General features: G+C 38.8%; 1 protein-coding gene and 1 non-coding gene across 2 annotated transcripts in view; both read left to right on the plus strand.

Annotated features, from left to right (window-relative positions):
* LOC123802947 (ABC-type organic anion transporter ABCA8) overlaps positions 1-26,759 on the plus strand; it is a 68,079-nt gene that overhangs the window by 31,351 nt on the left and 9,969 nt on the right. The window contains exons 18-31 of the mRNA XM_045813962.2: positions 3,434-3,553; positions 5,753-5,951; positions 7,893-8,059; positions 10,921-11,054; positions 11,576-11,713; positions 14,451-14,558; positions 19,144-19,317; positions 19,514-19,627; positions 21,633-21,752; positions 22,589-22,654; positions 23,106-23,197; positions 24,409-24,529; positions 25,388-25,505; positions 26,172-26,263. Coding sequence (XP_045669918.1) covers positions 3,434-3,553; positions 5,753-5,951; positions 7,893-8,059; positions 10,921-11,054; positions 11,576-11,713; positions 14,451-14,558; positions 19,144-19,317; positions 19,514-19,627; positions 21,633-21,752; positions 22,589-22,654; positions 23,106-23,197; positions 24,409-24,529; positions 25,388-25,505; positions 26,172-26,263 — 1,763 coding nt within the window. The remainder of the gene's footprint in view (positions 1-3,433; positions 3,554-5,752; positions 5,952-7,892; positions 8,060-10,920; positions 11,055-11,575; positions 11,714-14,450; positions 14,559-19,143; positions 19,318-19,513; positions 19,628-21,632; positions 21,753-22,588; positions 22,655-23,105; positions 23,198-24,408; positions 24,530-25,387; positions 25,506-26,171; positions 26,264-26,759) is intronic.
* On the plus strand, positions 15,252-15,358 carry LOC123803264 (U6 spliceosomal RNA). The gene has a single exon (XR_006782800.2). It is a non-coding gene; the product is annotated as a U6 spliceosomal RNA (small nuclear RNA).

Consider the following 26,759-nt stretch of genomic DNA (forward strand, 5'->3'; position numbering starts at 1 on the left):
GCTATTTGAAACATGATGCAAAGAATAATACAGTAACTGGATGATTTTATCTACAGTGGGAAATATTATATTCTAATAGTTGCATTACAATGTCTGGGTATTTTAGGGAGCTCTTTTGTCTTTCATTCCCTTTGTAGTACATAGCAGAATATTCTAGTGTTCATAACTGTGAATGAATACAAGTGATTGAAAACCTCTGGCTTAACCATTACAAACAACCCCACGATTCTTTTCTTAACAAGACTTTTGTGATAACTTTGGGGTTTTTAGGCCAATGCATAAAAGTTTACTTTATGGCAGCTTTTTCCTTTTTTTAATGACAGCTAGTTTGAATTCTTTGTCAGGTAAATCATATAGCTTCATTTCATGAGGGTCTGTTTTTGGAGGTTTATCTTGTTCCCTTTTGGAAACATCTTCTACTGATTTTTCATCTTCCTTGACACTCTGTGTCAAAGCCTATGCACTAGATAAAGCAGGCACCTCTTCCAGTCTTCAGAGACTGACCTTCTGCAGGAGAAGACACCCAGCAATCAGCCTGGTCAGAGATTCTGAGCACCCCCATCAACTCTTTTGAAGCAGGCAGCTGTGGTTTTGGTCAGAGCACTCTGTGGAGAGCCAAGGGAGTGAGTTATAGCATTACGTGAACTAGAATAATTGAGATAATGTGCTATTGGCAGAGTGATCAACACAAAGATAGATAGAACAGAACCGAGAACCCAGAAATAAACCTATACAGATACGCCTCACTGATTTTTGACAAAGGTGGAAAAGCAATTCAATGGATGAAGGATAACCTTTCCAACAAATGGAGCAAGTAGATCCATGGGCATAAAAATGAACCTTTACCTAAATCTCACACCTTATGCAGAAATTAACTTAATGTAAATCATGGACTTAAATGTAAAATATAAAGCATAGTTTTTTTAAATGAATAAGAGAAAACCTGCAGGATCTACTGCTAGGCAGAGTTCTTAGACTGGACACCAAAATCACTGTCTATGAAAGGAAAAAAATTGTAAGTTGTCCTCCATCAAAATTTAAAAATTGTTTTGTGAAAGGTCCTGTTAAGAAGATGACAGAATGAGCCATAGGCTGGGAGAAGGTATTCACAAACTATGTATCTGACAAAGGACTGGTATCTGAACATATAAAGAACTCTGAAAACTCAACTGTAAGAAACAAACAACCTAACTGGAAAATGTGCAAAAGATAAGAGGAGACAGTTCACTGAAGACGATGTACAGGTGGCAGAGACGCACATGAAAAGGTGTGCACATCATATGTCAGTAGGGAACTGCAAATTGAAACCACTACGGGATCTCATTACCTACTTAGCAGAATGGCTAAAAAAAATTTTTTTTACACAGTGATAATATCCAATGCTGGCTAGGATGTGGACAAAATGGATCACTCCTACATTGATGATGGGAGTGTAAAATGGCACAGCCAACTCTGGGAAAAAGTTTGCAGTTCCTTTGAAACACTAAACCGCAGCTTCCATACAACTGAATCGTTTCACTACTGGACATTTATCCTAGAGATATGAAACCATATTCGCACAAAAGCCAGTACATGAATGTTTATAGCAGCTTAATTTGGAACAGACAACAGCTTAAAGGACCCAGATGGCCTTTAACAAGGAAATGGTGAAATTGTGGCGCATTCATGACATGTAATGCCAGTCAACAAGAAAAAGGAACAGGCTGCTGACTGCCATATGCAATAGCCTTGATGAATATTCATAGAGCTATCCTCAGTGGAAATAGCCAATTCTAGGACTCAATGTATATAACATTCTTGAGGTAACAGAATTACAGAAGTGGAGAGCAGATGGTTGGGAGAAGATGGGATCAGGCTCTATGGGTGTGGCTGTCAATGGGTAGCACCATCTTTGTGGTGATGGAAATGTTCTGTATCTTGATTGTGTCAATGTCAATAGCATGGTTGTGATAGCCTACTGTGGCTTTTTAAGATATTACCATCGGGGGAAACTGAGATCTCTCTATTATTTTTTACAACCACATGTGAATCTAAAATTATCTCAAGGGACGCCTGGGTTGTAGTCAGTTAAGTGTCAGACTCTTGATTTTGGCTCAGGTCATGATCTCAGGGTCATGAGATCGAGCTCTGCACTGGGTGTGGGGCCTGCTTGGGATTCCCCCTCTCCCTCTGCCCCTCCCCCTGCTCACTCGTTCTCTAAAAAATAAAATAAAATAAAAATAAAATAAAATAAAATAGTCTCAAAATAAAAAGTCTAATTAAAAAAGAAAGGAAAAGTTTACTTATTGTGTATGTTATTCAGAAGATTTGCTCCCTGGTAATAGGGCACAATGAGGGCCGCATTGGGTGGTTGAAGCAATTAGCCTGGACATACGTGTGGTTAACAGACACATAAATTACCCCACGAAGTCATTCAAATACACATTTTACGGTGACAGCACAAGTATTCCTTAGAGCCATCAAGCAAAATACCAATTGAACCCTAATTAATGTGTTTTCATACAAGCTATAATTTAGAGGAGGTCTGTAAAATTTTAGGTAAAATGAAGAATGACACCTAAGGCTCATTCACAGTTTGAATCTTACTTCTTTTCTGCTCTTCTGTATATGCTACTCTCACCAAGATGGAAAGCCTTCAACTTATCCTTTTGCCCAACGAGAAGCTGCAGGTGGAATCCTCAGGACGTCTATAATCATACTAGGATTTAAAATTAGGTTTTTATTCAACCTTCATTGAATTAATTATTATTCTGATCCATGTAGGCAGGGACCTTGTTCATTGTTATAAGAATACCGAAAGTATTTTTGGTGAAAATAGTAAGGGATGAGTGGATATAGAATTGCTAGCAGGAGACTGACTACCACTTTCCTACTATTCCAAGATGCCCTGGGTCAGCTGTGCATTCTCTATGAGATCTTGTGAATTTTTTCTTCCACCATCAAAAGCTGAAATTTTTAAAAAATGATTTATAATTTATGTCTTCCCTTTAACAGAGATTTTCTGAACTAAAATAACTTCTGCACCATCCAACTAATTCTCAAAAAATTAGTTCTTCCCTCGGGTCAGTTAAAACACAGATGGCTCTGGAAAAGAGTCTTCAATTAACTCAAGTTGAAAAAAACTGAAGTTCCACTGGTAATTAAATGTTAAAAGCAAGCCAGGAAAAAAAATCTAAAATAAATCTTAATATGAATGACTATAAATGAATATTTGATCAAAAGAAGTTAATACATGGGCTGTAACACAATATACAATGGAAAATAACATAGAGAGTTTGAAGAATAAGGTTACGTGTTAGGAAATGTGAGTTTTAAAATGTCTGACTTATCAGAAGTGTGATTTCATATATTTGTGCTTTTTAGTTTAAAAAGTTGTCCTCAGCTCACTAGCGATTTTTTTTGTTTTGATTTGCTCTTTGTATGTGTCCTGCAGCACTGTATGAGGATCTGGATAGGTGTCCTGGCCTGGGAATTGAGAATTACGGAGTTTCCATGACAACCTTGAATGAAGTGTTCCTGAAACTAGAAGGAAAATCAGCTATTGATGAATCAGGTAAATAAAATGCATGAACAATAAAATGCATGAATTACGGAGTTTCCATGACAACCTTGAACGAAGTGTTCCTGAAACTAGAAGGAAAATCAGCTATTGATGAATCAGGTAAATAAAATGCATGAACAATAAAATGCATGAATTACGGAGTTTCCATGACACCTTGAACGAAGTGTTCCTGAAACTAGAAGGAAAATCAGCTATTGATGAATCAGGTAAAATACATGCATGAACATGTAACAGTATTTGTGCAACATATATTTCCATAAGACACAAGTCCATTCCTAGACAGGGATAAATAAAGCCAAAATGCATCCCTGTGATTTCTGATACCTTTACTGCCACATTACCTTGTTATTAGAGATGGCCCGTTTTCTTCTAACCAGGGCTCATTGCCTTCATCCCGCTTCCCAAGAGCAATTTCAGACGACACATTGATTTTCAGTCTCTCTCTTCAAGCATTCTGATTACATCCTCTCACTGCCCACTGGCCTCCATGGTTTCTGAGGAGAAGTCAGCTTCAGATCTTACTGAGAATCTCTTGTGTATGATGAGTTGTTTTTCTCTTGCTGCTTTCCCAATTCTGTTTCCGTCCTTGGTGTCTGACAGCTTGACTCTGCTGTCGTTGGGTGTTGCTCTCCTTGCATTTATCCTGCTGGGAGTTTGGTGAGCTTCTTATATGTGTGCTTAATGTTTTTCATCAAATTTGGGAAGTTTTTAGCCATTCATTCTTCAACTGTACTTTCTGACCCTTTCTCTCTCAACTCTCCTTCTGAAACTTCTCATTAATGTACCTGGTAGTGTATGTTAGTATGCTGGATAATGTCTCTCATTTCTCTGAGACTTCACTTTTTCCTTCCTTTTTCTTTCTGTTCTTTACACTTAATAATCTCAATTTATCTTTTGTCATGTCATGATTTCTTTCTTCCACCAGAAGACATCCGTTGAGCTTTTATTATATTTTTATTTTTATTTATTTAAAATCAATTATTATACATTTCAACTCCAAAATTTCTAGTTGGTTATTTTAAATAATTTTACACTTCTCATTATACACCCTATTTGATGAGAGAGTATTGTAACACTTGGTGGTTTATAAATGTGTCATTCAATGTACAAATACTTGTGGATTTCCCAGATTGTTATTGACATTAAAATCATATTCCAGCACAGGCAAAATTCAAGACCTCTCTCTATGTTATACAGCCCCATTGCCCAATTTCTCAACAATAAGAGTGGTCTCCCTGATTTTCAGCTTGCTATCATTTTTTAAATTTATTTGTTTTGGGGGGGATCTTCAGTTTTTCTGTTACTACGGAGTTAACCTGACTCTCTACTCATGACCATAGCTCACCATGTCTTAGGAGATCTCTCTACCTTACCACACTACACTCAGACATTAGCCCGTCGATGTATTACACCCAGCCAAGGTCCATTCGACCTCAGTGTAGCTCTCTCTGCTCTTTTGTCCAGTAGCCATCCCCTGGTGGATTCCCTTCACAAAGGAAGGCCCCATGTACCTTGATGATATCTTGCACAAGACTCTGTGTAACTTGGTGTGCATCTTTCTTAGCTTTTCTTTCCATCTCCAGCCTTTGTTCCCATGCATTTGGTGAAGTGCTTATGGGAAAGAATTGGTAAAAGGTGTAAACTCAGTTTGTGACTTGGGTACAAGGCCACATGTGACCAGAAGAGTTTGTTTAATGCTCTCTTCTCATTCGTGTCTGAAGTTGTTCTTTCCTTCTACCATGCCCCTGATGTGAAAACACCCATACGTATCATCTCGCCAGGAATGGCTCTTCCCTTTATGAAAATTATTATTATTATTTTGCTTTCCTTATGCTCTCGTGTATCTGGTGGGTTAAAAATAGCGGGTATTATTCTCTTGGTCAGAGAGGTGACAGTCTCTGGGGCGCCTGGGTGGCACTATGTGATCTTGCATATTATCATAATCTCTTGAATGTATTGTCTGTATCCAAGTGATCTAAGATCCCCTTTCTACTCTTTTTGTTCAAGGAATGAATCTTCCATTGATGTTTCTAGCTCATGGCAGCAGCCAGTAGCACTACATAATGCCTAGAGTTTTATAGAAGACTGTGATGTCGTTGGTAAAACAACTCCTCCAGTAAGCTCCATAAGGTCCATCGAAAGTGGGATTTTATGAATTGTTTTGTTGTGGGGTTTTTTTGTATTTTGCAGATGTTGCCACGTTGGGAGAAGCACAGGCAGAAAGCACTGAAGACACAGAGAGGCTTGTTGAGACGGAACAAGTTCTTAGTTCACTCAATGAGATGACAAAGACAATAGGGGGCCTGGCTCTCTGGAGACAGCAAGTCTGCACGATTGCACGGGTTCGCTTCTTGAAGTTAAAGCATGAAAAAAAAGCTTTCTTATCGCTGTGAGTGTCGGAGGGCCACGGGTGTGTTTTGTTGTTGTTGTTGTTGTTTTTCCAATCAATACGTTAGAAAACTAATCTAAGATGTAAAAACCGAGAAGACAATCAAAAAATAAAAATAAATGTCTGCACCTACAGGGGCGCCTGGGTGGCACAGCGGTTAAGCATCTGCCTTCGGCTCAGGGCGTGATCCCGGTGTTACGGGATCGAGCCCCACATCAGGCTCCTCTGCTATGAGCCTGCTTCTTCCTCTCCCACTCCCCCTGCTTGTGTTCCCTCTCTCGCTGGCTGCCTTTATCTCTGTCGAATAAATAAATAAAATCTTTTAAAAAAAATGTCTGCACCTACAAAACTGGATAGAGAATAATATCCAGTTAAGTTAATGGTTTTAGTGGTTACCTATCAACATTCTAGCCGAGGAAATTTGTAAAGTTTTTGGAGGCAATTTTCAGAAAAAAAGTTGAAGTAATATAGTTTTCCTGTGTTTTTCCATCTCTTTCAAATTTTCCACTAGGGTAAGTGACTGAAATATTGGGATGTGGATTTTTCCCCCCAGCATACCCATATGCCGATGCCTTATTTTGAATACTATACAGTAATGCTCCTGACTTCCCTGGATGTCCTGACTCTCCCGCTGCGTTCTAGCTGCTCTTACCTACATGTCATAACTTCCCACCAGCCCTCTTAAGTGATGCTAGCTCACTTTTTTTTTCCAAGAATTTATTTATTTATCAGAAAGAGAGCACGAACAGAGGGAGTGAAAGGCAGAGGGAGAAGCAAGCTCCCCGCCAAGCAAGGAGCCTGATGCAGGACACAGTCCCAGGACCGTGGGATCATGACCTGAGCTGAAGGCAGACCCTTAACCGACTGAGCCACCAGGCGCCCCTCATTCCCCATACTCTCTATGTGCACAATGGGCACTATCCCTGCTCCTCAGAGTCACATCACCTCTCATTGGCACCCTTGTGTCTATGGCACTTTGGCTGTCAATCAGTACCTGGGCTATCAGTTAAGCATCAAAAAGATAAGAGGCTAGTTAGCACATAGTAGAGTCTCAATAAATACTTTTGAAATAAATAAGTAATGGGAATTCATTGAGAATCTTTGACAAGGAGATAGAATGATTTAAGAAAAATCTGGAGAGATGCCAAGCATTTAGCAAGATTTCAAACAAGATATAATATTGTAAAACTAGAAATTAGGAATAGAGAAAAGTTTTGAGGCAAGATATAATGAAGGAACGATAAAAATTTTCAACTGAGGGGTGACAGGGTGGCTCCGTTGGTAAAGCATCCGACTCTTGGTTTCAGCTCAGGTCATGGTCTCAGGGTCGTGAGATTGAGTCCTGTGTCAGGCTCCTTGTTCAACAGGGAGTCTGCTTGGGGATTCTCTCTCTCCCTCTCCCTCTGTCCCTCCCCCCATTCACACCCTCTCTCTCTCTCTCAAATTAAAAAAAAAAAATGCTACTTACTTGAAATGGAGAATACAGGACAATAAAGAATAAAGAATAATGGAAAATTTGAACCTGGAGACTAAAGAAATCCTGCTGTCACTAACAGAAATAGGGACTATGTGAAGAGGAGTAGATGTGAAGAAAATTGAGTACAGAGCATTGATGGATTAACTAGCAGGAAGGGAGGGCAAAGAATGGGAGTCTCAAGGGAGAAGCCAAATCTACACACACAGTTAAAGGACACCTGCCCCCTTGAAACTGTGCGGGATATACAATGGCCAGAGAGTAACAAGAGAAGTGAGCAAAGGATCAATCCCCATTTTAACCATCTTTAAGAGGTAGGAAAAGGGCAAAATACTCAAGAAATGGAGGCAGAGAGCTCTATGTTTTATTTTCATAATCTCTCGATCGCGTGACATCAGCATCTGCTCCGACAGTTCTGAAAGGTTCAGAAATGACTGCATTCACGCTGGCCCTTTTCTTCTGTGTAGGCTCTTGATTTTAGGAGTTGGAATTTGCCCTCTTGTTTTGAAGAGCATCATCATGAAAATATATGAAAAGAGCTACACTTGGGACCTTTCTCCTCATTTATACTTTCTTGCTCCTGGACAACAACCACACGATCCTCTCACTCAATTATTGATCATCAATAAAACAGGTAATGACAGGTGAATACTCTATTCCCAAATGCATTCACTGTTATACGCAGAACCCAGAAAACATAAAATATGAGAGAGAAAGATGAGCTTTGGACTTCTTCATCATAAAACTTCTTCATGAGGCTTGAGGAGATGAATAGAAGCCCAAAATGGAGTAGGAACTAGGAAAGGATTTGCCGAGGAGAAATTAATTTTTTTGGAGGGTGTGTGCAAAACGAAAGAATTTGTATCAAAAAAATTTTGTGTAACAGCTTGAGATATAACTCATGTGCTATTCCATTTATTGCAAGTGTACAATTCAGTGGATTTGAGTATATTTCACAGAATTGTGTGACCACCATTACCTTATTTTAGACCATTTTAATCTCGAAAAGAAATCCAATACTCGTTGAGTAGTCACTCCCATTCACTCTGTCCCCAGCTCGGAGAAACCACAAATTTCCTTCCTGTTTCTAAGGATCTGCTACTCTGGACATTTAATATAAGTAAAATTATACAATGTATGATCTTTTATAACTGACTTCTTTCAAGGTTCATCTATGTTGTAGAATGTTTCAGTATTTTATTTTTAAGTTGTGGAATAATATTCTGTTGTATGAATATGCAATATTTTATTTATTATTCATCAGATGATGGGTATAGTCCCCAATAACCGGCTATTATGAATTAATGTTGCTATAAAGGTCTACGTACAAGTTTTTGTATGAACATTTTTTTTCATCTCTTTGGGATATAAACCCAGGAATGGAATTGTGGGGTCATATGATGACGATTATATTTAACCTTTTGAGGGACAGTCAAACTTTTGTGAAGTGACTACCCCAATTTATTCTTATGCTAGCGATTTGTGAAGATTCCAGTTTCTACACAGTTTCTTCCAAACTTGTTATTTTCTTTTTTTGTCATACCCGTCCTGGTGTGAATCAAGGAGTATCTCGTGATTTGATTTGCATTTTGCTAATAGCTAGTGACCTTAGGCATCTTTTCTTGTGCTTACTGACCAGTTGTATATCTACCTTTGGAGAAATGTCTTTTTAAAAAACGGGCTGTATGTCCTTTTTATTGAGTCCTAAATGTTCTTTATCTATGTTCTTAGATGTGTGTCTCTTATTAGATGCAAGAGATCCTCACTATTCACAGAGTCTGTATTTACAAACTCGTCTAGTCAGTAAAATTTATTTGTGACCCTGAAACCAATACTCATGGCTCTTCCGTAGTCATTCACAGACATGCTCAGAGAAGTGAAAAGTTTGAGTCACCTGCTGCACACTTTCCATCTGAGGTACAAGGTGATACTCTACCTTCTTGTTTCAGCTCTCATACTGTACATAAGTGTCCTTTCTGTAGTCTATTCAGGGCCATATTTTTCACATTTTCATGCTTTTTTGGGTGATTTTGCTGTTGAAAATGGCCCCCAAGAATAGTGTGGAAGTGCTTTCCAGTGTCCCTATGTCGGGAAGACTGTGAGGTAACTTACAGAGAAAATATGTGTGTTAAATAAACTTTGTTCAGGCATGGGCTATAGTGCTGTTGGCTGTGAGATCAATGTTAGCGAATCAACAATATATATACCAAAACGTATATAAAATATGGTGATATATTGATTGGTCAAAGAAACTGTTGTGACCAGAGGCTCACAAGAACCCAACCTTGTGTTTCCCTTCAGAGCAATAATTAAGAATTCACTAATTCACTGTTTGTGGTGACTTTAGAGAATATATGTACCATGAATAATAAGAATCAATTGCAAGTGTTTTGCAAATATTTCACCTCACCCTGTAGATTGCCTTTGCATTTTCTCATTGGTGTCCTTTGAAACATAATGTTTTAATTCTCATGAGGTCTAACTTATTTTTTTTCCCTTGCTTGATGTCATATCTAGGTAAGCTTTACCTAACCCAAGATCACAAAGATTTACTTCTCTATTTTCTTCTAAGGTTTTTGTATTCCTAGTTCTTATATGTAGGTCTATGATCCATTTTGAGTTAATTTTTGTGTATGGTGTAAGGAAGGGATGCAACTTCAATGGCTATCCAGTTATCTTCCTAGGAGGGGCTAGCCCTCTCATTCCTTCCAGTCCTGCATTGCAGAAACTCCATCCCACGCCGTGAGAGGTCTGGAGTTCTCTTCTTCCATCCATCCCCTACTCATAAGATGGCAGCTGTATCCTAGGCACAAGTTCTTGGCTAGATCCAGTCAGAGTGGAGCTTGTGTCATACTAATCGAGGACAGGGAGTGAAGGTATAGGTTTTTGGCTCAAATGCCAATTTCTTAGTGTTCTTACCCAGATTTATTAGATTTTCTTAAATAAATGTGGCTTTTTTTTCCTATATGCCCTTAAGACAGTCAAGAGATTTTAACTTGTTGGATTTTTAGTAATTTTCACAATTTATGGTTGCTTTTCTGGGAGAAGGTCCACGAGCCTCTCCGTGCCTTCATCCAACAAGCTGTCTTCCTATTTCAAGACACATTTTGAAAGTCAGTTAATAAATGTACCAGTCATGAAGTGAGATTAGCAATTTTGGTGGTTAATTATTGGAGATTATCTGTGTCATTAAAACCTTAATTGTTGTGGCCACTCATTGCAATATTCTAGGGGAAAACACCTATTCCAAATGCCATATGGTGGTAAAAAAGACTTTTACCTTTCACATTAGCAGTAATCAGAAGCAAATAAACATACGACAAGTGAATAGACTTTAAATTCACAGTAGCCAGTATGTTCTTATGTGGAAAAATATCCTGATAGTCCATATTATAGTAAGGATCACATAATGACATTAATTATAATTTTACTCTACAACTTGATACTGACTTTCTAAGATTTGTGATATACCTGATATATTTAACTACAACGTAGGGGCAAGTATTGATGACTTTATACGTTCTGTGGAGCATCAGAACATAGCTTTGGAGGTGGATGTATTTGGAACTAAAAATGGCCTGGATGACCCATCTTACAATGGAGCCATCATAGTGTCTGGTAATACAAAGGTATGCTGATCTCTGTTTCATGTCTCCCAAAGGTGTGGAAAGCTAATATAATATCAGTGTACTCAGTTCTCCCCTGTAGGAAATGAAATGAAAAACAAATACTGCTTTTATTACTTAGTGAATGGTAGTCATTAAGATGATGAATAATTCGTATCTCCACCATTGTCCACCAGGACAAACTGTGTGTATTAGTAAAATAAATACTATATAATACCTACTGTCATGTGCATATTTGAGTCCAAAGAACTCAGATTTCCTCTCAGGGGTTTTATAATACATATATTCTGAAACCTCTGTTTTATTCCGAAACAGTAGTACGTGGTTCCAATGTTAAGCCAGACGTCTGGTGTCCTGAAAATGAGATACAGCCTACCTATATGTTTTGTTTTACTTACAGAGTGTTTGTTTTTGTTTTGATTATTTGACATCATTTTAAAAACATGATCTTTTCATGAAAATATTGAATTCAGCAAAAAAAGGAAGATCTTTGAGAATTTATAACCTTGCTTTTTACATTTTAGAGTTACAGATTTTCATTAGCATGCAATACCAAAAGACTCAATTGCTTCCCAGTTCTTATGGATATTATTAGTAATGCACTACTTGGAATGATTACACCATCAGCACATATCCAAACTGACAGAAGTACACTTTTAAGGGTAAGTATATTGACTCTCCTCCATCAGGATCTGAACTCTTCTCCATCAGGGATCTCCCAGATCACTCTTTTGGTGCTGTGATCTCGTTCTTGTTGAGTAAACTACTGCATAATAAATTACCATTTGGATTCATGCTAGCTCCTGGTATTGAAAAATCAATACACTTTTTAGAGCTTCAATTTTTTAAGTAATCTCTACACCCACCATGGGGCTGGATCTCACAACCCCGAGATCAAGATTCACATGCTCTACCAACTGAGCCAGCCAAGTGTCCCTAGAGGTTCAATTTTTTAAATGCAAAACAGAACTAACAAAATATTTTTCAAAGAGAATGTGAGGTAATGAAAGTGAACTCATGCAGCACTGAGACTAGCACAAAAATAACACAAAATGGAAGGAAGGAAAAGAAAGGAAGGAGGGAAGGCAGGAGGGAGACAGAGAGGAAAAGAAAAGAAATTGAAGTCTTATTAGTACTTTTAGAGATGCTACAAAAGGAAAACATTTAGGACATAGTTCAGGCCAAAATTTGCAGACTGGTTACATTAGAATTACTCCAGTTCCTTGTAATATATACTCATTATCTGAGCCAACCCTAGACCTAACAAACCAGCCTTTTCATACCTGGGGCCAAAAAAAAAAAAAAAGTCCTTATTTCTAAAAAAGGAGCCCAGGTGATTAGACTGTATATAGTTTTGTTAAGTTTGGAAACCAGAATACCTATTAGAGTTTGTAATTATTCCTTTTTGATTATTTCCTAAATATATTTCTTCCTCTAAGAGTGTTCTTTGAACACAGAGACCATGTATTTTTAACACTACATAATATTTTGTACCTGAGGTAGGGGCTGGAACCTGATAATCACTAATTAATTTATTTTTTATATGTATAAATGAATGTCAGGGGTCAGCAAACTATCTATATTCCATTCCACTATAGGGTTTTATGACAATATATACGGCTAGGGACCAGTTACCCATGTGTGTATAAAGTGAACCCACCATTATTTTTATACACTCCTGCAAGATCTTGAATTAGCCTCTCACAACATACCTCTTGGTGTGTTCAGAAAATAAAAATCCCTTTCAGTAAGAATGTGTAAGAAGATAAATCATTAAAGCAAAAAGTTCTAATCATCCATCAAGTATTAATTAATTTTAGAACCTATGCTATGGTTCATTTACTTGCCTTCCTATCCATTTTCTGGTTTCTGAGGGAGGATACAAATTGAGCAAATTGCCTTGAGCTTCCATCTACGAAAACATTCTCTTTTAGCTATGAGGAGTTTGATACCAACCTCTTTATTTGACCTTGTACTTATGTGCCCAACATCTGAACTTTAATATCTCCAGCAACTCACTTCCTATTCTATTTGAATTTACCTATTCCTTGCTCAAGTAGGAGTTTTCTGTAGTTTCGGACCTTGTGTCTGTCCTGCTCAAAGTCACGGACTTACCACTGAGTACCGAACCCACCCAGCACGTAAGGTGTTCTGAAAAGATCCTGTCAATAGGCTTAAATCTCACCTTTCTGTAGTTAGCAAGTGTGTCTCTAATATCCAGGCTGAAGACGACCAGACTCTGCTTATAACTTCTTTCAGTAATGTGCGTAATCAAACAACAGCTATGTGGATCGTGAAAGTAACATGGGAACTGCTTTCAGGGCAGTCTGTGAATCTTCTGTCCTCAAAGATTGTTCCAAACAGGAACAACAATCCCTGTAGCCAAGTGCGAAGATTTTTCTTGGAGATTTCACTTCCCCTTCTCATACTGTACTTTATCTCTACTTTTGAACCCTCAACCAATATTTATCTGGTCTCGTGGTGTCCCTAGAAAGATACTTATCGCCACTGTGCCTATAAAACATCTGATATGATTTTTTGACTCAAGCTATCACATTTGAAATAATTAAATAGGAGTAAAAAATGGAATGTTTCAACTGTGAATGATCACTATTTAACATCAGAGTAAATTTTAGGAGCATAACATAAGAAGATGACAAATCTTACTCCTTTTTTAAAATTTTATTTATTTTTTTATAATAATTTTTTATTATGTTATGTTAGTCACCATACAGTATATCCTTAGTTTTTGATGTAATGTTCCATGATTCATTATTTGAGTATAACACCCAGTGCACCATGCAATATGTGCCCTCCTTAATACCCATCACCGGCCTATCCCAATCCCCCACCCCCCTCCCCTCTGAAGCCCTCAGTTTGTTTCCCAGAGTCCACAGTCTCTCATGGTTCATTCCCCCTACTGTTTACCCCCCCTTCATTTTTCCCTTCCTTCTCCTGCCGATCTCCCTGCTATTTCTTATGTTCCATAAATGAGTGAAACCATATGATAATTGTCTTTCTCTGCTTGACTTATTTCACTTAGCATAATCTCCCCCAGTCCCGTCCATGTTGCTGCAATGTTGTGTAATCGTTCTTTCTGATGGCTGAGTAATATTCCATTGTATATATGGACCACATCTTCTTAATCCAGTCCTTTTTCATTTTCCAACTGTGTCATATTATTCATTCACCGTCTTTGAATCATTTTCCTTATCCATGAATTTGGATAGACAGCCACGAGTTAAACTTCAAAACTGGATGGATAATGAAAGAGTTTGGAAACCTCCGCAGGGACGTAAGGCAGGAGTATATATTGTCCATTTAATATTTTTTAAAATGTATTCCGGAAAACCAATTTTAAATTTGTTATTCTGCTCATTGTATTCTTCATATTTTCAGGAAAGAGAGAATAATCCATTTGAATTCCAGGCATATACCATCTTCTGGTTGATTTCGATATCCTCCTGTTCTCCTTATATTGCCATGAGAAGCATTGATGATTATAAGGTAATAATGAAACCTTCATTACTCTGTATGAATAGAAACTGAAGGTAATATAATTACAGGATTTTCCTCAGGGCTATTTATATGCGTTTAATAGAGCAGCCAACTCAGCAATAAGTCCTGAGATATAAAAATTTTTTAAGTCTTTATAAATATAGGGTTAAGTAGATTACAGATCAAGAATGATTCTAAAATTTACACGGATATGCAGAGCCTAGAATAGACAAAATAATGTGGAAAAAGAAAAAACAGTGTTGGGTGAGTTATGCTTCTGACTTCAAGGCTTACTACAAAGTTACAGGAATGAAGAATGTGTTGTATTTATTTAGAGTCATATGGGTGTGTGAAACGAAATAGACAATTCAGATATTATCAGTTGATTTTCAGTAAAAGTGCCAGGGAATTCAGCAAATTTTACCAGAACAACAACTTGATATTGCTATGAGGAAAGAAAAACGTTCTCAACACTCACCTCACACCATATGCAAAATTATTTTGAAATAAATCATAGATTTCGTGGTAGGCAGTTCTTTCCTAGGAACGGAATAAGCATATACCTTCAAAGAAAATGAGAACTTGAAACTCGTCAAAGTTAAAATCTTTTGCTCTTTGTAGAACACCAATAATAAAATAAAAAGCTTCAGGCTGGGAGAAAAATATTCACACTACTCATACATCTAACAAAAGCCTGGTATCATGCTTGCTTTGGCAGCGCATAAACTAAAATTAGAAAGATATTCAGAATAGTATCATGGTCCCTACACAAGGATGTCACAGAAATTTGTGAAGCGTTCCATATTAGAAAAAAAAATGGGGGCGCCTGGGTGGCACAGTCGTTAAGCGTCTGCCTTCAGCTCAGGGCGTGATCCCGGCGTTCTGGGATCGAGCCCCACATCAGGCTCCTCCGCTGGGTGCCTGCTTCTTCCTCTCCCACTCCCCCTGCTTGTGTTCCCTCTCTCACTGGCTGTTTCTGTCTCTGTCTAATGAATAAATAAAATCTTTAAAAAAAAAAAGAAAAGAAAAAAAAATGATTTGTGTGAAAAATATAAAGCACTCTTAATAATAAAAGATAGCCTAATTTTAAGGATGGGCAAATATTTGAACAAACACTTCACCAAGGAAAATATATAGAAGGAAAACGCTCCCATGAAACGATGGCTGATATCATGAGTAATCAGGAGGATAGCCCCAGTGAAGTCCCTCTGCTCATTAAATAAAACGAATAACATTAACATGGCTGAAAAGACCAAGTTTGTGAGGATACAGAGACACTGGAACTCTGATGCATTTTTGGCAGGAATGTAAAAGGCACGATCACTTTGCTAAGCAATTTGGCTTTGTCTGATAAAGGTAAAAATACATTTCTTGTATGGCCCAGAATTTCTCCCCTAAGTATTTACCTGGAAGAAAAGAAAACATCTTTCCACATACAGACTGGTACATGACCATTCTTGGTAGCTTTATTCATAATAGCCAATGATCTGAAACAGGCCCAATTTCCATCAAGCTGTGAATTGATAAATTTTTGTGTGGCCATACAATGGAATACTAATGAGCAATACAAAAGAAGGAACAACTAAAAATGTGTCAGCATGGATACAACTCTGAAGACAGAAAAGAGTAAATTCTGAAGGATTTCATTTATAGGAAATTCTCAGAAAGGTGAAATACATTCGTAGTGATAGAAAGCAGACCTGTGGTGTCTTGCAACCAGTGATAAAGGCTATGGACTGCAAAGGAGCATGGGAAATTGGGGGCTGGCGGGTCATGAAAATGCTCTATACTTTGATGATGAGTGTGATACAGGAATACATGCATTTGTCAAACCCCATGCAACTGTATACTTGACAGGGATATTTTTTATTGTTTCGAAATTACATTTCAAAAAAGTTAATGCATTGAGATAACTGAAAAGAAAATGGTATTTTGAAAATGTGAGAACTTAGATAAAAAACAAATTTCGGTGTTTAATGGACAACCTGCTTATACATTTTCATTCACAGACACTCCTTCATTAATCCCAATGCATTTTTAGTGTATCTACAAAATTTGGAGCATCTTGTAAGATGAAGATTCTGATTCAGTAGTTCTGGGTGGAGACAAATTTTGAGTGGCAGTCATGGGGTGGTGAATTTATATGGCTAATCAACCCAGGCCAACTCTCGCATTAGCTTTATTTACAAATCTTTTTTTTTTTAAAGATTTTATTTATTTGTTTGACAGAGATAGAGAGGGAACACAAGCAGGGGAGTGGGAGAGGAAGAAGCAGACTCCTAGCGGAAGAGCCTGATGTGGGGCTCGATCTCATAACGCCGGGATCACACCCTGAGCCGAAGGCAGACGCTTAATGACTGTGCCACCCAGGTGCCCCTATTTACAAATCTTAATAGAAGATCCTTTAATGGTTCCATTTTTGTAACTTTATTACACAAAATGATCTTACAGAAGCATCTTTGTCTGTTTCAAACATCCTCCCTCTCCAGAGTATTCTTGTTGTCCAAGAGAAGGGAGTGTTATCCAGATAATGTCCTCTTCTCTTCCTAGAAGAACCTCCAGGAATCTTGGAGAATGCCATTTGCTGGCCTGATGTACTGTCAGTCATCCTGGTGTTAACAGAGTCCTAATATAAAAATGTCTGTCATAGGAAACGCACACGTTTTCTTTCTCTGGCCTGTGTGATGCCACAGTTCCGTCATAGTTCTCCCGACACGTTGGCCACTGTCTGTCTGCCTCCATTGGAACTTCTAATTCTTCCCCATTGTCTCTAAATTCTGGAACTCCTCAGATCTCAGCCCTTAGCTCTCTCTTCTTGATAGATGTCACTCTCTCCTCGGCAAGCTCATTGAACCCGAGGGCTTCAAACCCCTTTACCTAACCCGTCACTCACAGATTTGACTCTAGCCCAGATCTCTAATTTCTAACATTACCTCCAGGGCTGATCCGAACTCCCTTCTCAGGGTCACCACTGGGAGCAGCATCACAAACTCAAACTTCACATCTCCAAAGCTGATTTATGATATTCTTGAATGTGTACCCCCTTCCGTATTTCCTGCCTCCATAGATGGCAACACCAGGCACTCAGGTGCTCTGTCAGGAACCTAAAACCACAATTTGTCGCTCTCATGGCTTCACCCAGAGATCAGCCCATCACCAGAACCTTGTCAGTTGTGTGAACTGAACAGGCCTTTGCTGGGAGATTTTGTTACGTATCTTTAGGTCAGATTACGTCTAAGACAGGAGCCTCATTTAACTAATCAGAGACCATCAGCAAATGAATTTAAGCATTTATAAGTAGTTAAGTAGTATTTTTAAGTAGTTAATAAGTAGTTTTTAAAAATATAATTTAGTATATATTCAGAGAATGACAAGGAATACAAAATACATAATATTTATGAATGTAATAATATTTTATATATATTATATACAAAGAGAGAGCACAAGTCTCTCCCCAAAGATGATATATTTTATATATACAAAATACTATATTTTATTTATGATTATATCCTACATAAATATATAATATTATATGTATTCTTACATACATATAAAATTGCTTTATTCTTTTAATTATAAGTAAATGATGCATTAGGGTAGTTTTGGCATAGCGCACATTCAAATATTTATTACCCATCCAAATATTTATGCATACATACATCAATATTATTACATTCATAAATATCATGTATTTTGTATTCCTTGTCATTCTCTAAATAAACATACCAAATCCCGTATTTTAAAATTACTTATCAAGTGATGTGGCATTCGGCACAAATTAAACAATTATAATAAACAATTAAATGATTTTGAATATTTTTTTCTTTTAAAAACAGTTAAGTTCGGGGTACCTGGGTGACTCAGTCGGTTAAGGGTCTGCCTTCGGCTCTGGTCATGATCTCAGGGTCCTGGGATCGAGCCTCACGTCGGGCTCCCTGCTCAGTAGGGAGTCTGCTTCTCCCTCTGTCCCTCTCCCACTCATGCTCTCTCTCTCTCAAATAAACAAAATCTTTAGAAAAAATAGTTAATTTGCTGATGGTCTCTGATTAGCTAAATGAGGCTCCTGCCCGAGATGTAATTTGATTTACGCTCCCATACATCAATAATCTCCATATTGTTTACTGCAGCATCAATACCTTGATTACACTTAGATCTTCCTTCACGTATTTCTACCAGGTGTTCTCTCTCTCTGTTCATCAAAGCAGCAAACTGATCATTCATGTTTGGAACTCTCCGTATCCCTTGGTCCGGATGATGCTTATAGCATGATGCAGAATTATTACAAATGAAAATTTTGTTTGACTATTTCCTTACATAAGCCACATTTTCTTTTTTCTTTCTTTTTTTTTTTTAGATTTTATTTATTTATTCGACAGAGATAGAGACAGCCAGCGAGAGAGGGAACACAGCAGGGAGTGGGAGAGGAAGAAGCAGGCTCATAGCCTGATGTGGGGCTCGATCCCGTAACGCCGGGATCACGCCCTGAGCCGAAGGCAGACGCTTAACCACTGCGCCACCCAGGCGCCCCCATAAGCCACATTTTCTTAAACCTCTAATTGAAATACCACTTTGTGTTTTTGCCGTTTTTTAACAGAGCAAAGCTCAGTCCCAGCTATGGATTTCAGGCCTCTTCCCTTCTGCTTACTGGTTTGGGCAGGGGCTGGTGGATGTTCCAATGTACAGCTTCATCATCCTGCTCATGTATTTGATGGAATACGGCTTAACCAACCCAGAGACTCTGTTGACAGGTGTCGATCAGATTATGCAAGTAAGTGGCCAGCTTCATGGAACAAATATCATTATGCGATTTAGTGAAAAAAAACTGAAGGGGCAAACTGTTTTCATTGATCTCGACATTGTCATGCCTGAACTAAGTATGGAACCCTATGCTCTGACAATCTTTTGAACCTTAACGTTTTCTTAGATTGCATTTGTCATTAACTAAACATTCCTGTTGATTTCAGATCCTGTGTGCTGTTGGCTATGCCGCCTCCCTTATCTTCTTGACATATGTGATTTCATTCATTTTTCGCAAGGGGAAAAGAAATAGTGGCATTTGGTCTCTTTGCTTCTATATGGTAAGTATATTTCTTGTGAATATTCATTTTATGTATTTAAATATATAATTCTGAGCCAGCACTTTATTTTTTTTTAAAGATTTTATTTATTTATTTATTTATTTATCTGAGAGAGAGAGACAGAGATGGCAAGAAGAGGCCATGAGCAGGGAGGAGAGGGAGAAGCAGGCTCCCTGTGAGCAGGGAGCCTGACACGGGGCACAATCCCAGGACTGTGGGATCATGACCTGAGCCCAAGGCAGATGCTTAACTGACTGAGCCACCCAGGTGCCCCGGAGCTAGTACTTTAAAATGTGCCCTCAGTAGAATGAAAACTTAGTATTACAGTCTAAAATATTTTGTTTTCCTTAGGTAGGATCCTTTTCAAAATCTGCATCTTTTTCCTCTTCCTAATTTCTACCCTTGTCTTTTTTAAAAGTCACTAAATTTTTTCTAGAACCATAAAGTATTTGCTAGAATGGAACATGGAAACCATTTGTATCTTCTTACTGAAAAAGAAATAAGCCCAAAGACCTCCACCAAGCTCTACAGAATTACAAATACTGTTGCTGGCATAGTTAAAACTAGAAACTACTCCATACTCTCCTAGAATTAATGCCGTAAAACAACACTTATTTTATCTAAACAAGAAAGGAAAAATATGTGTCATCTCCTAGTATCTATTCTAATTTCCTGTTATTTCAGCTGCCAAAAAGTAAATTATCATTTCAACAAATATTAATTGGCTTCCAACCATGTGTCATAAACTAAGACCGATAATGCAGAAGAAATAGACAGTTTCCACCCTGAGAGGACACTCAGAGGGTAAACAGAGAAGTCAACAGCCACTTACTGACACAGAGTGATAAGGGAAAGATTATCTCTTTTTAAAAGATTATTTCTATGACAACCAGAGAAGGAAAATATTAACTCATGAAAATGAGAGCGCAGATTTCCTTGGGGAACTGAAACCTGAAGAGTTAAGATTTTAGTAGCGAGAGAAGACCGATGATGCAGTGAATGAACAGAGACTCGGGAGAAAGTCTTGGCTTGTCCTAGGAACTGGTAATAATCTGGCATGGGTACCATGTGCAGTGTGGCCGTGGCCCTAGTTATGGTAAAAACATTGGTTGGAACCACATTGGCCTTGAATGATGCACTTAAGTATTTATTCTACAGGCTGTGGGAAGCCGTGGAAGCTTATAGTGCAGAACAGAAATACGATCAGAAAGATACTTTCAGGAGCACCTGGGGTGGCTCAGTTGATGAAGCAGCAGACTCTTGATTTCAGCTCAGGTCTTGATCTCAGCCTCAGGAGATGGAGCCTTCATCTGCTCCACGCTCAACAGGGAGTCCGCTTGAGATTCTCTCTCTCCCTGTGCCCCCTCCCCCCACTTTTGCAAATCAATAAATAAATCTTAAAAAAAGAAATATGCTTTTACAAGTATATACTGAATGCCATAAAAATGGTGATATGTAATACAAAGAAGTACAAAAACTTTTAGGAAGCTTTTATCAATGCAATGTTTTAGAAGAAAAGGTCTGAGAGCTCCCATTGTCCCTGTAACTATCTCTTATCCCTGAATTTTGAATTTGAGTACTTCCGCTGAAGCCACTCTGGGTTGTTCCATGCTTCTGTTTCCCCACTGGTGTCCCTAACAGAAGTCTTCTCTGGTTGTTGCCGTTGTGTCATTTCCAGCAGATGTCAATTTATGTTCCCTCTGATTATTGCTTATCTACTAATTTTACCTCCAAAACCAATTAATGCAACACTCTTCCTTTTCTGTAATGCAAGTAGGCTATCTGTAAGATCCTAGATTTATCCAGCCATGCCTCATTCGTGACACTCCCAGTTAAAGGAATCTGGCTAAGTCACTGAGAGAGCGCGTCGATGGAGATATGTTGATTTCCCTTGTGTTTCTGAGGTGGGAGGTGAAATTAGGAATATCCTCAAGATGAGCCATTTCAATTTGGAACATCTACGGAAGTGCAGAGTGGTTAACATGCATGTTTCTGTCTTCTTTAGATCACCATCTTCTCAGTGTTTATATTGCTGTTTGACCAATATGGACATGTCACACTGTTCTGCGTCACCTTTTTAGTACCACATGCCACGTTAGTTGGCTGTATGTTCTTATATTTTCACGTAAGTAATGCCTCTGTCTGCCCCAGCGTCCTGGAATTCTTAACCAGTTGTGGAAGCTATGCTTGGGGTTGGGGCTCTCCTCCATGATGAATATACACGACATTTAAAGATTTCTACCTCATGGATTCCAGTTGAATTCCTTCCAGATAGGGCTGTGTGCTCCAGTTAGAAAACCTGGCCTTGGCCCATGTGTGGGAGACAGGGTAATAGGTGGTGAGAAATAGAGCAGCCTGTCTACACTCCTGGGCATGTTCAGCTTTAGGAGAAGACAAATGAAGTACCCCTGATCTTGGGATCCTGAGCTTCTAGAGAGGCATTCAATAGGAATAAAATCCCCCTCTTTTTTTCTAGCTGATTGATAGAGAAGTATCAACTTCCACAAATAGATAGATAGAAATGGAGAAGTATAGACTTCTACAAAAGGAACAAAGATACAGTATGTGAGTGAAGATGGGGAAAGGGAGGGGAAAAAAAGGAAGAGGACTTCGGAAGGATCAGTGGACACAGGAAGGTGTATGAATCTCTGGGTACTAAGGGGAAACCCTGTGTCTCTCTCATTATTTGAGGAAGCTAACACAGAGGCCCAGGATTGTCTCGCCAGGTAAGGAGTAATTGCTTAATCCTATTGCTTCAAATAAAAGCGTAGTGCCTCACAGACCTTGGGAGGAAGGAATACCACTTCTTGCTACACATTTTGGAATGGACATCTACCAGTACCCATGGTGAAATCAGGGCACGTGTTAATAGGGTTGTTCAGTGGGTCAGTTCACATTCATATAGACAAAGTTCATGAAACCAAAAAACTTCCTATTTAACCATTGTTTTTCCTTTTGCAGGCGGTCATATTTTATTTCGGGGATGAAGAACCAGGAGGTGTGGTGCCATTTCTGGTATTCTTAATTGTAAGAACACACTTGTCTTTAACAATCTTCGTGTCTTTTACGATACTGAACCTTTTAAATCCCTGTACACACAGTGAAACTTTTTTTGTTAAGGTAGACATATGGATATTTGTAGCCCATGGAGATAAAGTATTTGTAAAGTATGGAACAAATTTTTCTCTAAAGACTGACTGACCAGAAAGTATGCTTCCCAAATTTTGAAAACACTGTACCAGTATTAGAGGAGGTAACATAAAGTAATGGTATTCCATAATTATATTTGTTTCCTGTGTTCTGTAAAGAAGATTGAAAATGAATTTGATAGTTTCACAATTTGACAAATAGATCAAATTCATAATGTTTTTTCCAACTGTATCTGGAGAAATCAGACTACTTCTGATTCATCCTGATGTGAAACGTTCTTCTTTGAGTGCTTCTAATCACGCATCTCTCTCTTTCTCTTTCTTCCTAGCCTTTCCTTCATTTTATCATCTTCGTTTTTATTCTTCGATGTCTGGAGTGGAAGTTTGGAAAGAAATCAATGAGGAAGGATCCCTTCTTTAGGTTGGGAGAAACCAGATTGGCTTCTTTTATTTCAGTCATTAATACTTAAAATTTTTTCATGCATAAATTAACCAATCAGTAAAGAACTGCCAAGTCCTGGGATAGGCTGAGGTAGCAGCCATGTGCCAATACAAAAAATAGAGATCCAAGTACCTAAATCAAAGAGGATTTTAAGTAGGGGGGAGACAGACCTGAAACATTGATTACTAAGGGCTCTAACACCACATGCAGTAGAAGGGGGGGAAGCTACATGTCACTACTTCAATTTAAATAGCAATCCATTGAAATAGATTGGCAGTTGAAGGAAGGCTGCCAATCCAGGAAAGAAGAGTGGAATGATCAATAGGCCAACGACAGCAATAATTGTGCTCTTTTCCTGTGGTAGTAAGAAGCCCAACTAGTGGATCACAGATTGGTCCAGTTATTAATGGGACTTAAAAGCCGAGACCGTCTTTTTGCACTGTGCAAGGACATGGCCATAAGCATCTTATTCCCTCTGTGTCTCCCACTGGTTTCATCTTTACCTGTTACAGACAGTTGAGTGGGCAACTTGCAAGATGACCTTTAACTATTTATTCATCTTTAACTATTACAGACAGTTGAGTGGGCAAGGTGAAAGATGACCTTTAAGAAATCTAAGATCAGTATGGGGGGTTAGGTTGAGGTAAGAGAGAACAGAATGACCTATAAATATGGGTATGAAGGACCAGACTTCAAGTGGAGGAGAAAGTGAATCTGACACATATTTCCAAGAAATGGCCAGGTTTCACAAGAGACGAAGCATCTAACTTGTATTTTTGGAGACCATCCTGACTTCAAATACTCCAGCTCATTATCCCTATGAGAATGTAATAATGCCAACATGGCAGTGGTGTTAAAGTTAAGGTTTCCAGAAAAATCACATCATTAAACTATGCTATTAAAATCCTCCATTAGATAATAGATACTAAGTTGCCCAGTGATAATGGAAAAGGAACTTTCCATAGATAAGTAGGATGAAAGGTATGTACAAATCAAGGGTCACTAAATATAGCAGTACCCTTGACAGGAACTAGGTTGGGAAGGGAGGAAGAGTCACCTCACTGAAAGGAAGTTATGATAGTTTTTTAATTACCCAACCTACTCAAAGCATAAGATTTAAAGAATGCAGTATTCTTAATACAAGGATGAAAACCCCATATTGATGATTCATGGATGGCTCTTGGCTCTAGAATTTCTCCGAGAAGCAATGATGTGTGTCAAAATCCAGAGGCTCCAGAAGGAGAGGATGAAGATGTTCAAATGGAAAGAATGAGAACAGCAAATGCCTTGAATTCCACAAACTCTGATGAGGTAAAATCTATGAAGTAATTATTTCATCAATTAACACAAACATTTGTCAGTGAAAGTAGTCAGTCTACAAGTCTGACCCTCAGAAAGTCCTGAGTTCCTCCGACCCGTACAAACACACATCACGACTTCCTTATAGTAAGTAGTCATCTTGTTTACATCGAAACAGATTAAAAGTCACGTTACCTCAGTTTGTCGTTCTTGGAATAAAAAACAAGAAGTGGAGTACAACCAAAGCTGCAAAAGCCAAGAAAGAACTTTATTTTATTTTTTAAAGATTTTATTTTTTTTATTTGAGACAGAGAGGGTGCACATGGGTGGGGGGCTAAGGTGGGGGGCTAGGGTGGGGGGGAGGGGAGGCAGGGCGGAGGGAGAGGGAGAGGCAGACTCTCTGCTGAGCAGGGAGCCCAATGTGGGACTCGATCCCAGGACCCTGAGATCGTAACCTGAGCTGAAGGCAGATGCTTCACCGACTGAGCCACCCAGGCGCCCCAGAACTTGTTAATTTTAGAATGGGAACAAAGTGACACATAGCACTGCTCCTTGGAGAATTGCACTGTACGGACTTCAGGGCAAAGTCTGGCCAGCAGCCCGTGTCTTGTCCTTAGAGCAGGACTCAGTACTTCTCCAAGTCTCTTTGCTCCTGTTCCGCACAAAATAATGTGCTTCTGAGTAACTGCCTTGGTAGGAGGGGAAAATGACCACCTCTTCTCTCCAAAACCAAGGACCAGGATTGGAGAATGGCCAGTAAACATGTCCCTTCATGGAAGGTCTTTTGTGATGGCATAGAAAGTGGGAAGACAGAGCTTCAAATTTAATGGAGAGAATTAAGGTCTGATGAGGTTTACTTGTCACTTACAGAAACCAGTCATTATTGCCAGCTGCCTACGCAAAGAGTATCTGGGGAAAAGGAAATGCTGCTTTTCCAAGAGGAAGAAGAAAATTGCCGCAAGAAATGTCTCTTTCTGTGTTAGAAAAGGTTTGACACCCCCCCCCCCGGCCCTTCCCCTGTTGGCCCTCATGAGCTTTATGTCTTGACGAGAGTCATTCTGTACATTGCCTCGTGGTTTCACACACAGACCCATCAGCAGGTGACCTTCACAGCACCTTTTACACGTCCCATCTCTCAGTAAGAATAAGTAACTCACCCCATGGATGGGCGGAATCACATCTACACGGAAACCGTAAGCACTCTATTAAAACAAACCACTGAAGCCATGACATTTCTATTTCACGCGCATGATCGATTTCCTAGCGTTTGTTATATTTCACAGGAGAACGAACTGGGGTTGTGCCAGCACAGTCTGCAGGCTTGACCAGCTGCTGCGAGATGACCTCATTTCGTGTCCTAATCCCGCCGTGCTTAGGGTCATGGGAGACAGAGTCTGACACACTGGCTTCCAAGAAGGGCTTTACCCCTTCCCATCAGTGTGACCGGGGGCCGCTCACCTCATCTCCGAGAGCCGTCCCCAAATACGTACAAAGGGATTATGATAACAACCTCTCAGGGTTGATGAGGAAATGAGCTACCATATAGAAAGCACAGAGCACAACACTTGTCACATCGCAAGACTTCACACTATGTTTTAGTCTTAATTTTACTATTCAAGTCAATTCATATTAAGTGTAAACAATTTTTTTTCAGGTGAGGTTTTAGGATTATTAGGACACAACGGAGCTGGTAAAAGCACATCCATTAAGATGATAACTGGAGATACCACACCGACTGCTGGACAGGTAGGGGAATTAGGTGGAGAATGCGTTGTCTCGTGATGCTCAGAATAAACCCACAAGATGTGAAAACTTTGTAAAGCGCAAATCTCATTTCATCACTAGACGAGTGAAGTAGATAAAGTAGCGGGATAACACATTCACAAAATTCACATGCTCATACATGGAAAAATTAATCATTGGCAGGGAAGAATTACTTCGGCCTTCAAAGACATCTAGAGGGAATGTCTAGTATCAGATCAGAAATCAACATCAGAATCTATATAAGCCTTATGTATCGTAACATAAAACACATGGATTTGCACTTTTTTTTTTCTTGGCAAACTCTTTGCTTCTATTTGTTAACAGTGAGTGCAGTGTAACACATTACATTTTTGGCTTTGATTTTTTTTAAATGGAAGTATAGTTGACATATGGGATTTGTACTTCCAGTGGGTATTGTCTTCCTAGTATGTAATGCTTTAATCTTGAATTAAAATGTTTTTTTAAAAAAAAACTTTAT

The sequence above is a fragment of the Ursus americanus genome, chromosome 23 (genome assembly GCF_024610735.1).
Source record: "Ursus americanus isolate L20-20 chromosome 23, mUrsAme1.1.p, whole genome shotgun sequence".
Taxonomy (NCBI): domain Eukaryota; kingdom Metazoa; phylum Chordata; class Mammalia; order Carnivora; family Ursidae; genus Ursus; species Ursus americanus.